Source organism: Condylura cristata, unplaced genomic scaffold (assembly GCF_000260355.1).
Source record: "Condylura cristata isolate star-nosed mole 26May11 unplaced genomic scaffold, ConCri1.0 scaffold00007, whole genome shotgun sequence".
NCBI lineage: Eukaryota > Metazoa > Chordata > Mammalia > Eulipotyphla > Talpidae > Condylura > Condylura cristata.
In genome coordinates, this window is record NW_004567108.1 from 51697872 (window position 1) to 51711964 (window position 14093).

The following is a 14093-nucleotide window of genomic DNA, read 5'->3' on the forward strand; positions in this document are numbered from 1 at the left end:
GCAGAAACCTCTTTCAGCAAGCGCTTGTACGGCTTAGTCCTAAATGTGGGTCATTTAATAGTCCTAAGCTGAAGACTTTGGTCTAAAATACTTACTCCTAAGAAAATAAAATAGTGACTCGGAACCAAAACCTATTTTAAACAGGACTCTTGTCCTAATTTGGGTGAGGTGGTTGGTGGTGAGGATAGGGTAAGAAAAATGAAGAAGGGTGGAGGGCAGGGCAGAGGGTATTATCTCATTTAAAAACAAAACAAAAATCACCACTGACGTTGTTACAGCTGAGAGCGAAGTCCCCAAGCACTTTTGAACCAAATACTGAAAAATGCAAACTTGCAAGTGTGACCCTAACTATTTGCAGTAAAACATCACACCTATTGTATGTCATTTTACCCCAATTCACATGCAATCCTTAAATTCAGACATATTAACGACTTATTTGTAAACATATAAAAGAGGGACCCTGGATCATTGCATTTATTTATTTATCTATGCCAAACGTTTATTAGTGAAATAGTCCTGGAGATATAATTCTACATATGGCGCTTTGATTTCACATAATATTTAAGAAAAAAGACAAAACACATAGAATTCAACATATAATTCAAAGACCACGGTACAACCTTTATCTTTTTTACTTCAGCAAACAAAAAAAAAAAAATGTCAAATGACATGAAAAGTGGCAAGTCTTCCGACAATAAATAATAAATTACTTTATAATTTTTGCAATGCAAGAGCAAACAAAAAAAGTTTCCTTTTTTCCTCTTTTATTTCCAGAGAGAGCGAAAACAGTCATTTTTAACCAATAACTATACACATCTTTGGGGGAAAAGTTCTTGGACAGACACAAGTCAAACACAATCCCGAGACGCTTGTGGCAAAATAGAGGTAACCTTGTTGCAATGCTTTATAAGTTGGTTTTTAAATCTGAATTCAAAAACCTTTAAAGTCGATTCAGACTTCTTGATAGAGGAAGGATCTCAAAAAAAAGGGGGGGAGGGGCAAAAGTAAAAAAGAAACCAGCTACAGGACATGCTAAGAGACCCAGGATTTCAATTAACCCCTTGTTAAGTCAACTAAAAACATCGCAAACCAATGCAGCTCCACCTTCCTGAAAGGACTCTTTCAGCCTAGGAGGCCAGTTTCTCTTCCTGCTCATTTGCTGGAGCTCCTGTTTGGCAAGGCAATGACCAATATAGAAACAGCACCATTCAGATTAGGATGGACTAGAAAAATCTCTATTTCTGTTTTTCTATAGATGTGCAGTGAAATGAAAATGCTTTTTTTGAGATCCTTGAATATAAATCCTCTACGTTTTAAAAACGTCTTTTTTTTTTTTTTTTCAGTACTCCTAAGGTCATTGGATAGCGTATGTTGGGTTTGGGTTTTGTTTGTTGTTTAATTCTAGTAAAATCCCATGATTGTCTTCACAGTGTTGCTACCATATCACCTTGTCCTTAAAACAGACTTCGTGCATTTCATGGAGCATTCATTTCTCGATTCAGTTTTCAGTGACTGGGCTGTTAAATACTTTTGTTTCGGAGTTCAACATTATAATTTCCCACTTTCTCCAACAGGGAAAAAAATACATCTGAATGAATGTTCCTCATGCCTCAATAGGACTGGCTACCATGCTGTTAGGTGTATCTGGAAGCTGAGAGGACATCGATGCCACTTCACTGCCAGTGGAATTAGAGCCTGGTCCTCCTTCTGAAAAATTGACCTGCACAGAAGGTTGAGAAATGAACAAAGTAGGCTGTGATTGTATTCAAAAAAGGGTGATAAACTTGTCATCTGTGTGTATGTGCATAAAAGTGTCTGTGTATGTGGACAGATAATCTATCATTGAATTGGCTTAATATAACAGGCTTAAAGGAAGCCTGCAAGGAAAAAAAAAAAACTTCAGGAGAAATCATCTCGCTTTCCTATCTTCCAAGAGATCTCGATTTTAACTCAAGCTGAATCCCCGACATTATGTTGCATTAAATTATTTAAGGACAAATGTGTTTCCCACTGTAAAATGGCATGGAAACTCTACCATGCATGCTTGAAATAAAATTATCCTGCTGGCTACATGTTGCCCAGGGAGAAGGTGAACTCGCTGTCTCTATGCATCAAAGGCTTTCTTTGAGTTGGAAAATCCATAACACACACAGATCTTGTGACAGTGTGACAGGAGATTCAGAGGAGGCTCTGCAGAACAATGACTAAATCCTCAGAGGGTCCACAGGATAGACTTTCTTCCTCCTTGTAGGTCCTGGTGCTTTCTGGCCAGTCTCTCCCTTCTCTCAACCCTCTCTCTGCTTTCCTCTCCAAAATACATATTTTAACATCATGGCATTATAAATACCTGGCTCCTTTTAAGCTAGTAGTATTGTATGGCTGTAGTACAACTCTTCACCCTGACCTGCCCCACCCCTCCAGCCTAGCCTCCTTTCCACTCCTCTCAGTGACAATGAAGTTTCCGAAGGTGCAAACACTTGGCTGTTTTGAACCCTCTCTTTAACTGCAATCCATGATCCAGGTTTTGCTTGAATAACTCCTAAGACTAACCTGCCATGAAAATAAGTTATTTTTCCTAATTCCAGGCTCCACTTTTCTTTCTACCCTATTAAGCCTTCCTATTGTGAGATCAAGGAGTTTCTCAAATTTGCCTAGCTTTTAGACTGGCCCACTTACAAACAAAAGCCTGAAGCAAAGCCCTTTAACCACTGCCTCTGGCCCATTCCCTAAATATGGCAGAATAGAATAAAAATGCCCTTCAGGTAATGTTTAAGGGTAAATCTAACCTCAATTAAAACTTTATTTTCAAAGGAAGGGAACAGATTGTAGCTTACATCTTGTTTTATAGAACAAGAATCACAGGGCTGTTAACTACTTAAGAAAAAAAAAAGTACACATACAAAAAGCATACATTTAATAAACTTACTGATATTGACCCTTAGGACCTTTGTAGGAGAAAGGTAAGTCAATCTCCTTTTCTCTGCATGTACAAAATATACAAATGTTGGAAGTTGCTTGCACATATTATCTGATTGGTAGCGCTCATGTTCCTTTTGCTATACATGCCACTCCGTATGTGACTGTGACTGTTATGACAACTGAACTCATGCAGTTAAAAATGAGGCTTGCATTTTAAAGCTGTCTGTATTTTAGATTAACATATTCCCAGAAAGGGATATAGTCACAAAAATTTTCAATCGTATGTTACACTAAACTATGTTAATGGTATAGGTGAAAACTATATCCAGACAGATGTCTGCTGCTCATTGATAATAACATTGATTATGCATTACAACACCAGTGATTATTCCACTCACCCTGACCTAGGTCCTAAAATACACCATTCTCTAGGTACTGAGAAGGGAGTAAATTTACCAGTTGGTCATTAAAATGCCAAGGTGGTCTTTGAAAGCCCTTCCAATACTGCAGGTTGAAGACGGACCATTTGGTGGACTGGACACTTTCCCATGCGTGTCTCTCTAGTTATTCACCTTTAAGTTAATCCCCCAAAGAGGCCATGACTGATAGGAAATTCAACCTACATGGTGGAATGATGCAGTCTTATAGAGACTCATGAGCTTTGTTTTCCTTGCTCTGGCCTCCTTTTCTGTAACATACTTTCTTCATCTTTACCCAACCCTGGGGCCAGGGAGGCGCCCCCCTGCTCCCCAATCTTTCATTGTGTGACAGTTAAACCAGAATCTCTTTTCTGTTGGAGGTTCAGCTTCCTCACACTGGGAGTTGACACTTACCAGTTGCTGAAAAGCAGGCTGATCTATGTCACTCTGCAAGGCGAAGTCACTCAGGACTTTCCAAGGCGGCTGGTAACTTTGCACCTCCACTGGGTTTGCCTGTAAGCCACCGTCGTGTCTCTCTGGACTGGCAGCCACCATGGGAGTTCCTGTCATCCCTTGGATATTCTGTGAATAGCCCCCACCCCAATCCCAACAGATTAATGAACAAACACCCTCCCTCCATTGTCTCCACAGACTAAGCAAATACACCCTGGAATTATCTTATCTATATAGTGGCTTTTATTGACTCAGCTAATCTGCTGCATGCTGGATATTAACTGGAGTTCACTTTTGTTTTATTGTGTTTCCTTTCTCTGCTTCTGTAAGATTTGTAGGTCTTCTTGGACTTTATTAAAACAGAGTCTACCAGTTTTCTTTTTTCCTGGTGTTCACAGCTCATCCTGTTAGAGGGCAACCCTGACATGAAGTGCTCCTTTCTTCCCAACATTCCCTCCACCTGCCCTCCCAAACCTCAGCATCCTATAGGTAGAAAACTGAGGCTGGAGAGGCCACCCTGGAGTCCCTGCATATGGCGGTTTCCTGAGCAGTTTCAGTGAATGAATTTTTGGTTAGATTTTCTGCAGGCAGCTCCCCAGGCAGAGGCCAGCCCCACCTTTAAGCATTTGGGTCTGGTAGTTACTGTGCTATTATGCACTAACCAACTTAGAAAGTGCCCTGGCCCAGTCTTAGCTGGTCTGCCAAGTTTAATGACAGCAGGTTTTATGGCATTTAAAAATAGGTCCAAGGCAGTAAAAGGAAAAAAAAAAAAAAAACAAAAAAAAAATACCACCAACAAATACTCTATAGCTTAACTTAACCAGGAGGCCTACAGGATGGGTGTAGGAAGGTCCTGGGATGATGGTACATAATAGTGCCAAGTGCCAGATGTTTCTGGAGGCCTGGGCTTGACCCTTAGCAGTGGTACCCTGTTTTCTAGTATCACCTTGGGGGAGGGGTGTTTACTGGCTTCTACACACCTACCAGGCCTTGCCTACTAATCTATGTGCACCCAGGGGACCTCCAGGGTGGCTACCCACCTACTCCCCGGATTACATGGGAAACCAAGAAGTTGTCCTGTCCCCCACTCTTCTCTGGTCTTTTTGGGCTCCAGGTTGCAGGTAAGGGGGAAGGGCAAGAGTCTACCCACCCAGACTGAGAGACAGACCATTACTCCAACCCACAGAATGGTCGTTCCTGACCAGCCCTGCCTTTGGTGCTAGCTGCCTCTCCAGTAGATATGAAAATAGGGGGTGAAGCACCATCTGAAGCACCACCCACCACCGTTAGGTTATCTGCTTCCTGCTTGGGTACAGAGAGGCAAGCTGAGTGAGGCCAGCCTGTGCAGCTGGCATGCCCTCGGAGCCCTGGGCCTGCTTCCCCTCAAGTACCCTGCAGGGCCCCAGGGCCACTCACAGTTTTGTCATTTGGCTGCTGCTGCTGGAGCTGCTTCATCATGATGCTCCGCTTCTTGTCCTTGCAGCGCTTGTTTTGAAACCAGACCCGGATCACTCGGGGACTGAGGCCGGTCATCTCCACCAGCTGCTCCTTCATGAGCGCATCGGGCCGGGGGTTGGCTGCATAGCAGGTCCGCAAGGTGTGCAGCTGCTTCTCGTTCAGCACAGTCCGCACGCGGGTGGTCTTCTCAGGCTGCTTGTGGACATGGGGCCGCAGGGCCGGCTGCCGGGCGGAGATGGGCTCGGCTGTGGGGCAAGGGGCTCCGTGAGCACGGGGCCAGGTTGCTTCTGTGCCCGCGCTGCTCCTGGACAATGGCCAGTGCTTTGCAGCCTCCACAGACAAAGCATGGGAGGCAGAGGTGAGTGTGAGGGGAGTAAAGGGAAGAATAAAATCTCTCTCTAATCTCAGAGGTCAATGCTGAGTAATCCGGCCCTGAAAGCAGCCTCTCCCTGCTGGTGTCAACACAGCATTAGCAAAAGAGCTCTGGTCTCCCAGGGCTGTCCCCCTGCTCACACAGGGGTGGTGTTTTTTTTTTCAGCATTGCTCCTCTCCCCCTCCCCCCCACCTTTCTTCAGACTGGGTCCAGGTTACATGCCCTCCCACATCCCTAGAAACGCACATAACACTCACACATACACCCTGGGGGGAAGACAACAGACTGAACAGACTGTACTGGGGGGTGGGAAACAACCTCAGTGACAGTCAGGGAAACTCCGCCAACTGGGATACCAGCCACAAGAGAAGCCAAAAATTCTACCAGGAAGTCTTCAACTTTGGTGTCCAGGACAGTCAGGTCAAGGGGCTAGAGCAACTCAGTTATTTCAGCCACCTCTCCAGTCCTTTCTTAGTACTAAATCTACCCGAAGGTTTTGAGATAGTTTTACCATCCTAAGCAAGAAAAACCAACGCCTGTGAACTGCCTAAGCTCCTGATAAAGTGACAGCAGAAATGACTTGTGTCCCCTGCCTCCCTCCCAATATTTCAGCCGCCTGTATTTTCCCACAAGCAGAATTTGCTATCTCGGGCCTCATTCCTTTGCAAACTAGGCACAAAATTTCTCAGGACAGAATTCTTAAATCTGCCAAAAAGCAAAGAGTGGTAAGCAGTAGTTTCCTTAAGGCCAGTGTTTATTCAAATGGTAACTAAAATGCAAGGGGGCAGATCTATTCATAAGAGGAAGGCAGGTTTGTAAACACTGTCTGCCTTCTTACCCAGGACCTCCCTCCCTGCCTCCTAGCCAGCTTGCTGTGTTTCTACTTTCCGTCCAAGAGAAAAAGGCCCTCAGATCAATTTGATACAACTCTAGCACCTTCTAGGACCCCCTAGTCAGGTCAACACCTATGGGATCAATTTAGTGTTATAGCCTGCAGGCCCAAAGATGAAATTCTCACCAAATCAGGTTGAGTGAACGGTTTAAAGAGGCAGGCTCCCTTTAAAAGGCAATTACTGCAGATTAGCTTGTTGACAGTTTTAAATTACAGCTCTGTGCAATGGCCTGCAGTTATTAAGACTGTATCTTTTCAGGTCCAGTCTCTCACAAAAGGATAGAAATAATTTAAAACATGTTTTTAGAGTTGTATCACAAAGAACAAGAATTTGGGAGGCTAAATGACTTGAGGCCACCTAAACTTCCTTCATTGGGTTAAAGGAGGAAGCTCCGGGGACCCAGAGCTCCACCTCTTTAATTAGGTGGCAGCAGGAGGCTACCTGGTGGGGAGCTGAAGCCCTTTTTCAGTAAGACTCGGTTTGGAGGCCAAGGTGAACTGGAAGTGCTGTTTGGGCATGTGAATACCTGTGTGCATAAATGGTGTACATTAATGTGGACCCATACACAAACAGGGAAGTGTAGCGCAAACTGGGGCTCAAGGGACATAAAGTGCACTGAACCTGTCCTGCAAGGGTGAAGCACACAGTAAAATGTGCTCTGAAAACTTTAATTTAACTGCCTGCCGCCCAGAGCGTGCCCAACTGCCCGGTGGCTACAGCACGCAGGCCGGAGCTCCAGTCGCTCGCCCAGCACAGCAATCGTCTCCCAAGTCGGGCCTCCCTCGAGGCCAAGGAGTACCTGCCATTTGCAGCGGCCGTGCCGGGTGCAGGGGGCTGAGCGGGTCACCGGCGCCCAGACTGGCTCTCTCCACTACATCGTGGTCTGCGCGGCAGAAGAGCCCGTCCTCCCGAAGCGCGAATTCGTCCCCAGGAATGAGCTGGCGGCTGCAGGCCACGCAGCGGAAACATTCGATGTGGTACACCTTGGAGCGGGCGCGCATCACGAAGTCGTTCTTGCTGAAGCCGATGCTGCACTTGGCGCATTTGATCCCGTACAACCTGCGCAGGGCCCGGCCCCAGCCAGGAGAGAAACACAGGGAGAGGGGGTCACTTCAGGCGGCCACTGCCCAGGCCCCAGGTCACCAGTGACCCCGGTCACAACGCCCTGAGACACTGAACTCGGTTAGCAGACAAGCTGGGGATGCGACAGAAGTGGTTAGGCTTCTTTTCTCCCTCTTCTTTTTCTTTTACCCTTGCAATGAATCTGTGTCGCAGTAGATACCTTTTAGCTCAGAACACATTTTTGAGGTATTCAAAGCCTGGGCCGATGCTCTAGCAACCATGAAGTGGCTTTTTCAACTCTGGGCTCCTAGGTTTCTACAGGACTCCAGTAGCCTCTGGCCCTATACTTTTACCTCTGTTCTCTATTTTCCACTAGTAGAAATGTCTCTTAAGTTGCAACAAAAAGTCCTCCTTCCAGGAAAAAAAAGGGTTGGTCAGTGGGATTGTCACTCCACGCAGTTTGCAAACACACAAATGCACAAACAGAATCCCAAAACGAAACCAATGAGGGTTTCCAGCTCCCTTTCTGAACAAGCCCTTTGCAGTTTTTCCCAAGTAAAGATGTTTTTCTCAGGCAACAACCTTAGCAGAAAGTTTCTTCCTCTCCATTCCGTTTTGCTCGTTTTTATTATTGTTTTAAAGTACCCATTTCTGCACCTTCAGTCTTTTTCAAGTTGAAAATTCTCCTTTCTTTCTTTCCATTTGCGTGAGAGCTATGACCAGGCATTGGTTTAGACAGAACCAATTGAAAGAGAAAAATGAAAAGCCCCATTTTTAAGGCCTTTCTAAATGCTGACCTGTCCTCACCAAGGGACAGTCTTTGTAGGTTTCCTCTAGGTGGACCCACCCAAGCACACTCTCCAAGTGTCAGGAAGAACTGAAGCAGGGCATTCCCACAGACAGGGAGAATGGAAGCCAGGAAAAGACCCACACAAAAAGGGGGCTGCAGAAACCTTGCTCCCCCAAGGGAAGAAAGGCATTTAGAAATCTAAATGGTCTCTCTGTTCTGCTTTTACAACACAGGCTTTCAAAGACACACGAGCGCCCACACACTTTAAGAGACTGGGAATGAAAGGGTAAAAGCCACGGGCTTTTTCTACAAACGTGTATCTAGGCACAAGGAGGTCTGAAGGCAACTGAGCAAGTCACCATCTCCATAGGAAGAAAGATACTGCTAGAGGTGCGAAGTGGGGTTTCCCTCTCCAGAATCTTTGAGTTCACACACCAATCAAGTAAACAAAGAAAGCGGCTCATTTGTCAGAGGTTAGAAGGTAGATTCAAAAGTTTTCCTCCCTCCGCCTACTCTGTGTGAGATCTTTCATTTCATAGGATGAGGACTTTACCTTGCCTATGACCAAACAATTTGGAAAATCCCTCCCCCTTTCTCTTGTTTCCCACTTGCCTTATTTCCTCCCAGTTTTTTTCCTCTTCTCAAAGTGTTAATAAATTTCATCTGACCCCCTAGTCTATCAAGATTAGACTTTACTATTTTGAAATAAGAAAACATGCTAGAAGCTAAATGAGGAAGAATTGTGATTACACACATACTTCAATATAACTAAAGTTGAACACACATTTCCAGCTCCATAAACTCTATGATTAACAAAACTAAGTGGTATTAATACCTGCCGAAGAAAAACATTTAAATAACATTTTAGTATTATTTAAAATAATAGTGGTTATCTCTTCTGTTATAAAAACAAAATAAATTTCTCTAGATTTTCTACTTACTTCCTAAGCAAGAAATTAAGTTTCTGACATACAGATACACTGGTCAAAGAAAATTTAAGTTTAGCAAAGCTTGAAATTTAGACAGAACCAATTGAAAGAGGGGGGTGAACCCCACAAAAAGTTCCTTACTGCTTTTAGTCTTGTCTGTGTGGATAATTCACTCATTTTATCAGTTACCAGATTTTAATGTGAGAAAGGAAGCTGTTCAATTATCTAAATATACCAATTGTTCGTAGACAGATGATGGGCAATTTGATCTGTTCTGTCTAATTCATCAGCTCAGATAAGATAAGAAAGAAAAGACAGTCAGATGTCACCAAAGGGTTAATATTTAAAAAGATTAAATTTCCGGTCTTTTTGCAGGGAATATTTAGGATGGCTCTAAAATTTTCTAGAAAGGAGATCTTACCCCAAAAGCAAAAGTGACAATACCTCCAAATAGCTCTTTCAAAATGCACCTCTGAACATGCTAAAGTCAAACTTTTGTTTTTTATTAAAAAAAAAAACACTGCATGATATAACAAAACCAACCTTTAAAAAAGTTTAGAAACCCTAACTTAACCACCTTTAATTTTTTGTTCTGAAATGAGGATTAAAGAGAAAAATAATTTTAAACATCACAAATTCCAATAGCAATTAAAAGCAAGCTTCAATAGCACACAATTTATGAAAACCACTATTGACTTTGTGTTTTCTTTCCTAAGACGTGTAACGAACAGCATAGTTTAATTTATGTAACACACTTACAGGGTAACTTTTGCACGCTGTACCCCCACGAAGGCAAACTTGGAAAAGAGATAATGCCCCTTTCGAATAGTAAGAGGAGTAGAAACAGGAAATCTCACAAAATTAAGGAAGCTGTGTAAATGGCGTACCTGATATAATCTCTTTTACAGTAGGTTTTCCCATCTCTAACAAAGCACGTACAGCTCTCGTCCAAATACTGATTACACTCCGCACATTTCAAACATGCCGCATGCCATTCCAAATCCGGCGAAACCCTCAGTATATACTGATCGTGAATTTGATTGCCGCAACCAACACATAGGGAAATCAGACGTTTTTCTGAAATGAAAATAAATACATGATTGACTAACCGTTTACTTCCTACAGAGATAAACACACTTTTAGTGTCGTTCTCTTATAGGGCGTACTCTAGGATTTTTTTTTTCCTTTCTTTTTTTAAAAGAGTATTGCACTTTGGGATGGTAATTGAAGTGTGCCATCAAAACCTTGACTCATTTTAAAAAGGAGGTGGAATATATGTAAAATGCAGATTTGAATAGTCTGCATTTGTAAGCTTAGCACGCAATCAAACCCGTTCATTTTGTAGTTCTATTTTCCTCCCCCTCCCTCTTTGCTATAATCATTGGGAAAGATTATGGATAAGTCAAGTCAAAGAAAAGGTTTTGACTAGAAGCGTTAAGTGAACGCAGGGATGTCTGTATTTTCCAGGAAGCACGCTCCTAAATAGCGCATAGGACTAGATATTGTTAGCCAGAGCAGACATCAATACAGTTGTCACTCGTTCTTTTTTGCAAGTCTAATGCTAATTCACATCTCCGGGCATTGTATGTGCAGGCAGACCTTTGCAACAGAATAACCTTCTCCGCGAGCTCCGGATTCCCGAGGAGGAAACGACCGCTTCACACCAGAAGACTAGGGTTTTGAAGGGTACACAGGCGAATTCAAACACAAGGTACGATCAGTTTCCCCAAGATCGGAACCGACAGCAAGCATGCAGGCGTGGCGGCAACAAGAAAAAGCCACTTTTTCTCTCTCCAGGCACTAACTCCAACTCGGAGGAGCCCTTGACACCCGTGCCTGAGAGAGACCCCCGCACAAGAACAGCACACGAGCCCGACAAGGTAAAAGAGCCTCTTACTTTTTGGTGGATCTCCCATGTCTCCCATATCTGTAAGAGGGAGTAATGTCCACAGTGAAATGGTGGTTGTACAGTTGGTGAACAGCCCACAGAGAGGATGCTGGAGCTGTGGTTAAGTGGGAAATAGTGGCCCCTGGGGTTGCCAAGGCTGAGAGAGCCGCAGCCCGGCTGCGCCGCGCCCTCGCGGATCGGGGAGTCCAATTTAAGCCGGCGGAGCTGGCGGAGCGGAGGCGCTGCGGCGGCGGCGGACTCGGCGCGCTTAGGGCACCTCTCTTCCTTATCTCTTACTCAAACTTCTCTGCTCCAACTCAGCTCCATCGCCATTGGTCTGACGCAGCGCGCGGGGACGTCAGGCGAGCGCCGCGCCCATTGGCTGCGGGGCGCGCGGCGCAGCTGTTCTGATTATCATATTTCAGCCTCGCTGTCGCCGCGCGCCACTGACCGCTCGGCGAGCCGGCTGGAGAGGATTAGGGCTCCCGAGGCAACTCGCTCCGGGCTCTGGCGGTCCTCTCCCGGGGCTCGGGCGGCCCGGCTGCCCCAGCTTTGGGCGTCCCTCTCCTCTGCCTCCGTCACCTCCTCCTGCCCCCTCCCTCGCTCCTCCCGGCCGCGCCGTCGGCGCCCTCGCCTTCCGTCGCGCTGCTCCTCCGCCCTGCGCTCCTGGGGTCCCCGCGGTCCGGCTGGCCGTTTTGCTCGCGGGGCTCACTTTTCTGTCGCCGGTGGCGAGTGGCTGGTGGGTAGGTGTTCCTGTTGACGAGGTCCCTCCTGGGCTCTAGGAGAAGGGGAGACTTGGAACAGACCGTGCGTCTGGCTTTGGTCTGACGCTCAGTTCCGGGCCCGGCGCGACTTGCCTGCCAGGGAGGGTGCGTTCCCGAACTGGCCGCGCCCGGCGCTCCGGGAGCTGCCTAGGGGGGAGAGAACCGCGATTGGGAATGAATCGGCCCAGAAGTGTTCGCTGCTGCTACTTCACTAACCCGTTACCCTCACCCCAGGTCTCTCAAACACTTGGGGTGGGAGGGAAGGGAAGCTTTTTGTCTTAGCGGAAAATCACTTTGGAAGCGCACAGGTAAAAAGCAAGTTGACTCTGAGAACGGCTCTTTCCGACCCACTGGTCTGTTCTGTAGTGTAGTTTAGACGGCGCACTAACCCTGAAGCCAGAGGGAAATGATCTTCGGTAGCTTAAAGTTTGTAAAGTGGCTATATCCTCTCCAGTTCCTCCTGCTAGCCTACTGCCCTCGGTTTTTAAGCAAACGTATGTAATTAGATAGTGGTTTTGATCATTATAACAAGTCTCCAATGTCTCTAGAGATTTTTTAAAAATGCCTTCGTCTAAGGGCGAGAGTGAGGCGCAGTCCAATATAGCGGGACAGTGAAATTTATATCACCAGGAGTGTTTATCTGATAGTTTTCTCTTGAAAAACAATCTGGAGAGAAGAATGTTGACTGCAACACGCTGGTGACCTCTTTCAATAATGTCTTACAAATTCCCGTTATCTTTACAGTTTACCCCAAAGCACAGGAAGAAGCCCCACATTTCGTGCAAAGTTTCTAAATAGCCAGACCTTATCTAATGTGACTGCCAGTTTTATCTAAGAAGATCCACAAACCCAAGTGTAGAAGGCTTAGTTTTGGTGTCTTGTTGCCGCGAGAAAACCCGGTGTTAGAAAACTCTTTTCTTCGTTATCTTTCTCCACATCTAACACTTGATCAGATCTGTGAGCCAGCAAACCGGCCTCAGTGCCTTAGTTTGCTTGGATATACTCCTCCAGAGAGTTAAGAGATGTAAGATGCATTGAGTTTCCTCCTGACCTAACTGGGCCTTTACCAGGAACACGTATCTGTTTTGTTCTGTTTTCTCTCAAGGAAGAGTTCTAATTGGATCTCGCCCTTCTATTTTTACATTACAAGCTCTATCAGCCCGCGCATGTGAAGTCGAACGTTTGGGTAGACATAGGGTATAAATTTACCAGATTTTGTTTTTGTTTTTTTGCTTTTCTAATGGTCAAAGTTTCTAGTCTTTTGTATAGTATGCATGGTAGCTTTTTTTTTTTTTAAGGCTACTTTTGCACTAATGATGCTACTAATAACAGGAAGCAAGTTTCCCTACTAAAGGAGTATGCTTCCAGTATAGATAACCAAGTTGACGACAGTTAAAAAAAAAAACAAAACACGCTGCAACTCCAGAAAGTAAACAGAGGATTTTAAACCATCATATTCCATTATACCACCTTTATAACATGGAGTTAAACAATGGAAGCTGCCCAGTGCCTGATAACTTAAATTTGAGATCCATAAAGCATCCTCACTATCCATCCTCCATGCCAGCCATACACACAATGTGGTATTTAAGTCCCTAAACTAATAAGCCCTTCCAAAGAATTATTGACAATGATGATAGCAATTTCAAATAGAGAAGCTGGCATGTGACTTTGGGGAAAACATTTAGAAGTGGGCAATTTCATCATAATGGTAATGAAGAAAGACAAGGTATTTTCCTTTTTTTCAGTGCACACTGTAACCTTACACAAGTATTTTCTTAATGAGTTTTCAAACTGATAGAGATAAACATCATACGGAATATCCCCCCTATAAGAGGGGGAAATTTGAGGGAACCCAATTTTTTTTTTTTCCTTAATGGAGGAGCTCAGTATTGCAAATACTGTGTGTGTTGCAAATACATTTTACATTACCGATCAAAGTTAAGATAGCAGGCATTGTATCTCTTACCCTTGAAGTTCAAATGTGATTACAGATTATTGCTGTTTCCATACTGATTGATATGTGCATTTTAATGCATCGACTATATCTTAAAAATGGGTAATGTTTTTATTGACTACATCAAACTGTGATTAGTATTTCCCCCAAATACTTGATCATAGGAGCGACCTCTTGTGTTCAAAGGG

The 14093-nt window shown here is 44.6% G+C and overlaps 1 protein-coding gene across 1 annotated transcript; it reads right to left on the reverse strand.

The window, feature by feature from the left end:
* Window positions 1–473: 473 nt before the first annotated feature.
* On the reverse strand, window positions 474–12069 carry ISL1 (ISL LIM homeobox 1). The gene is made up of 6 exons (XM_004678332.2): window positions 11194–12069; window positions 10184–10373; window positions 7315–7574; window positions 5208–5494; window positions 3753–3920; window positions 474–1720 (listed from the first exon to the last, which is right to left on the reverse strand). The coding sequence occupies exons 1-6, from the start codon at window positions 11219–11221 to the stop codon at window positions 1604–1606; spliced, it is 1050 nt and encodes a 349-aa protein (XP_004678389.1). The 5' UTR covers window positions 11222–12069; the 3' UTR covers window positions 474–1603.
* Between the last annotated feature and the right edge of the window lie 2024 nt (window positions 12070–14093).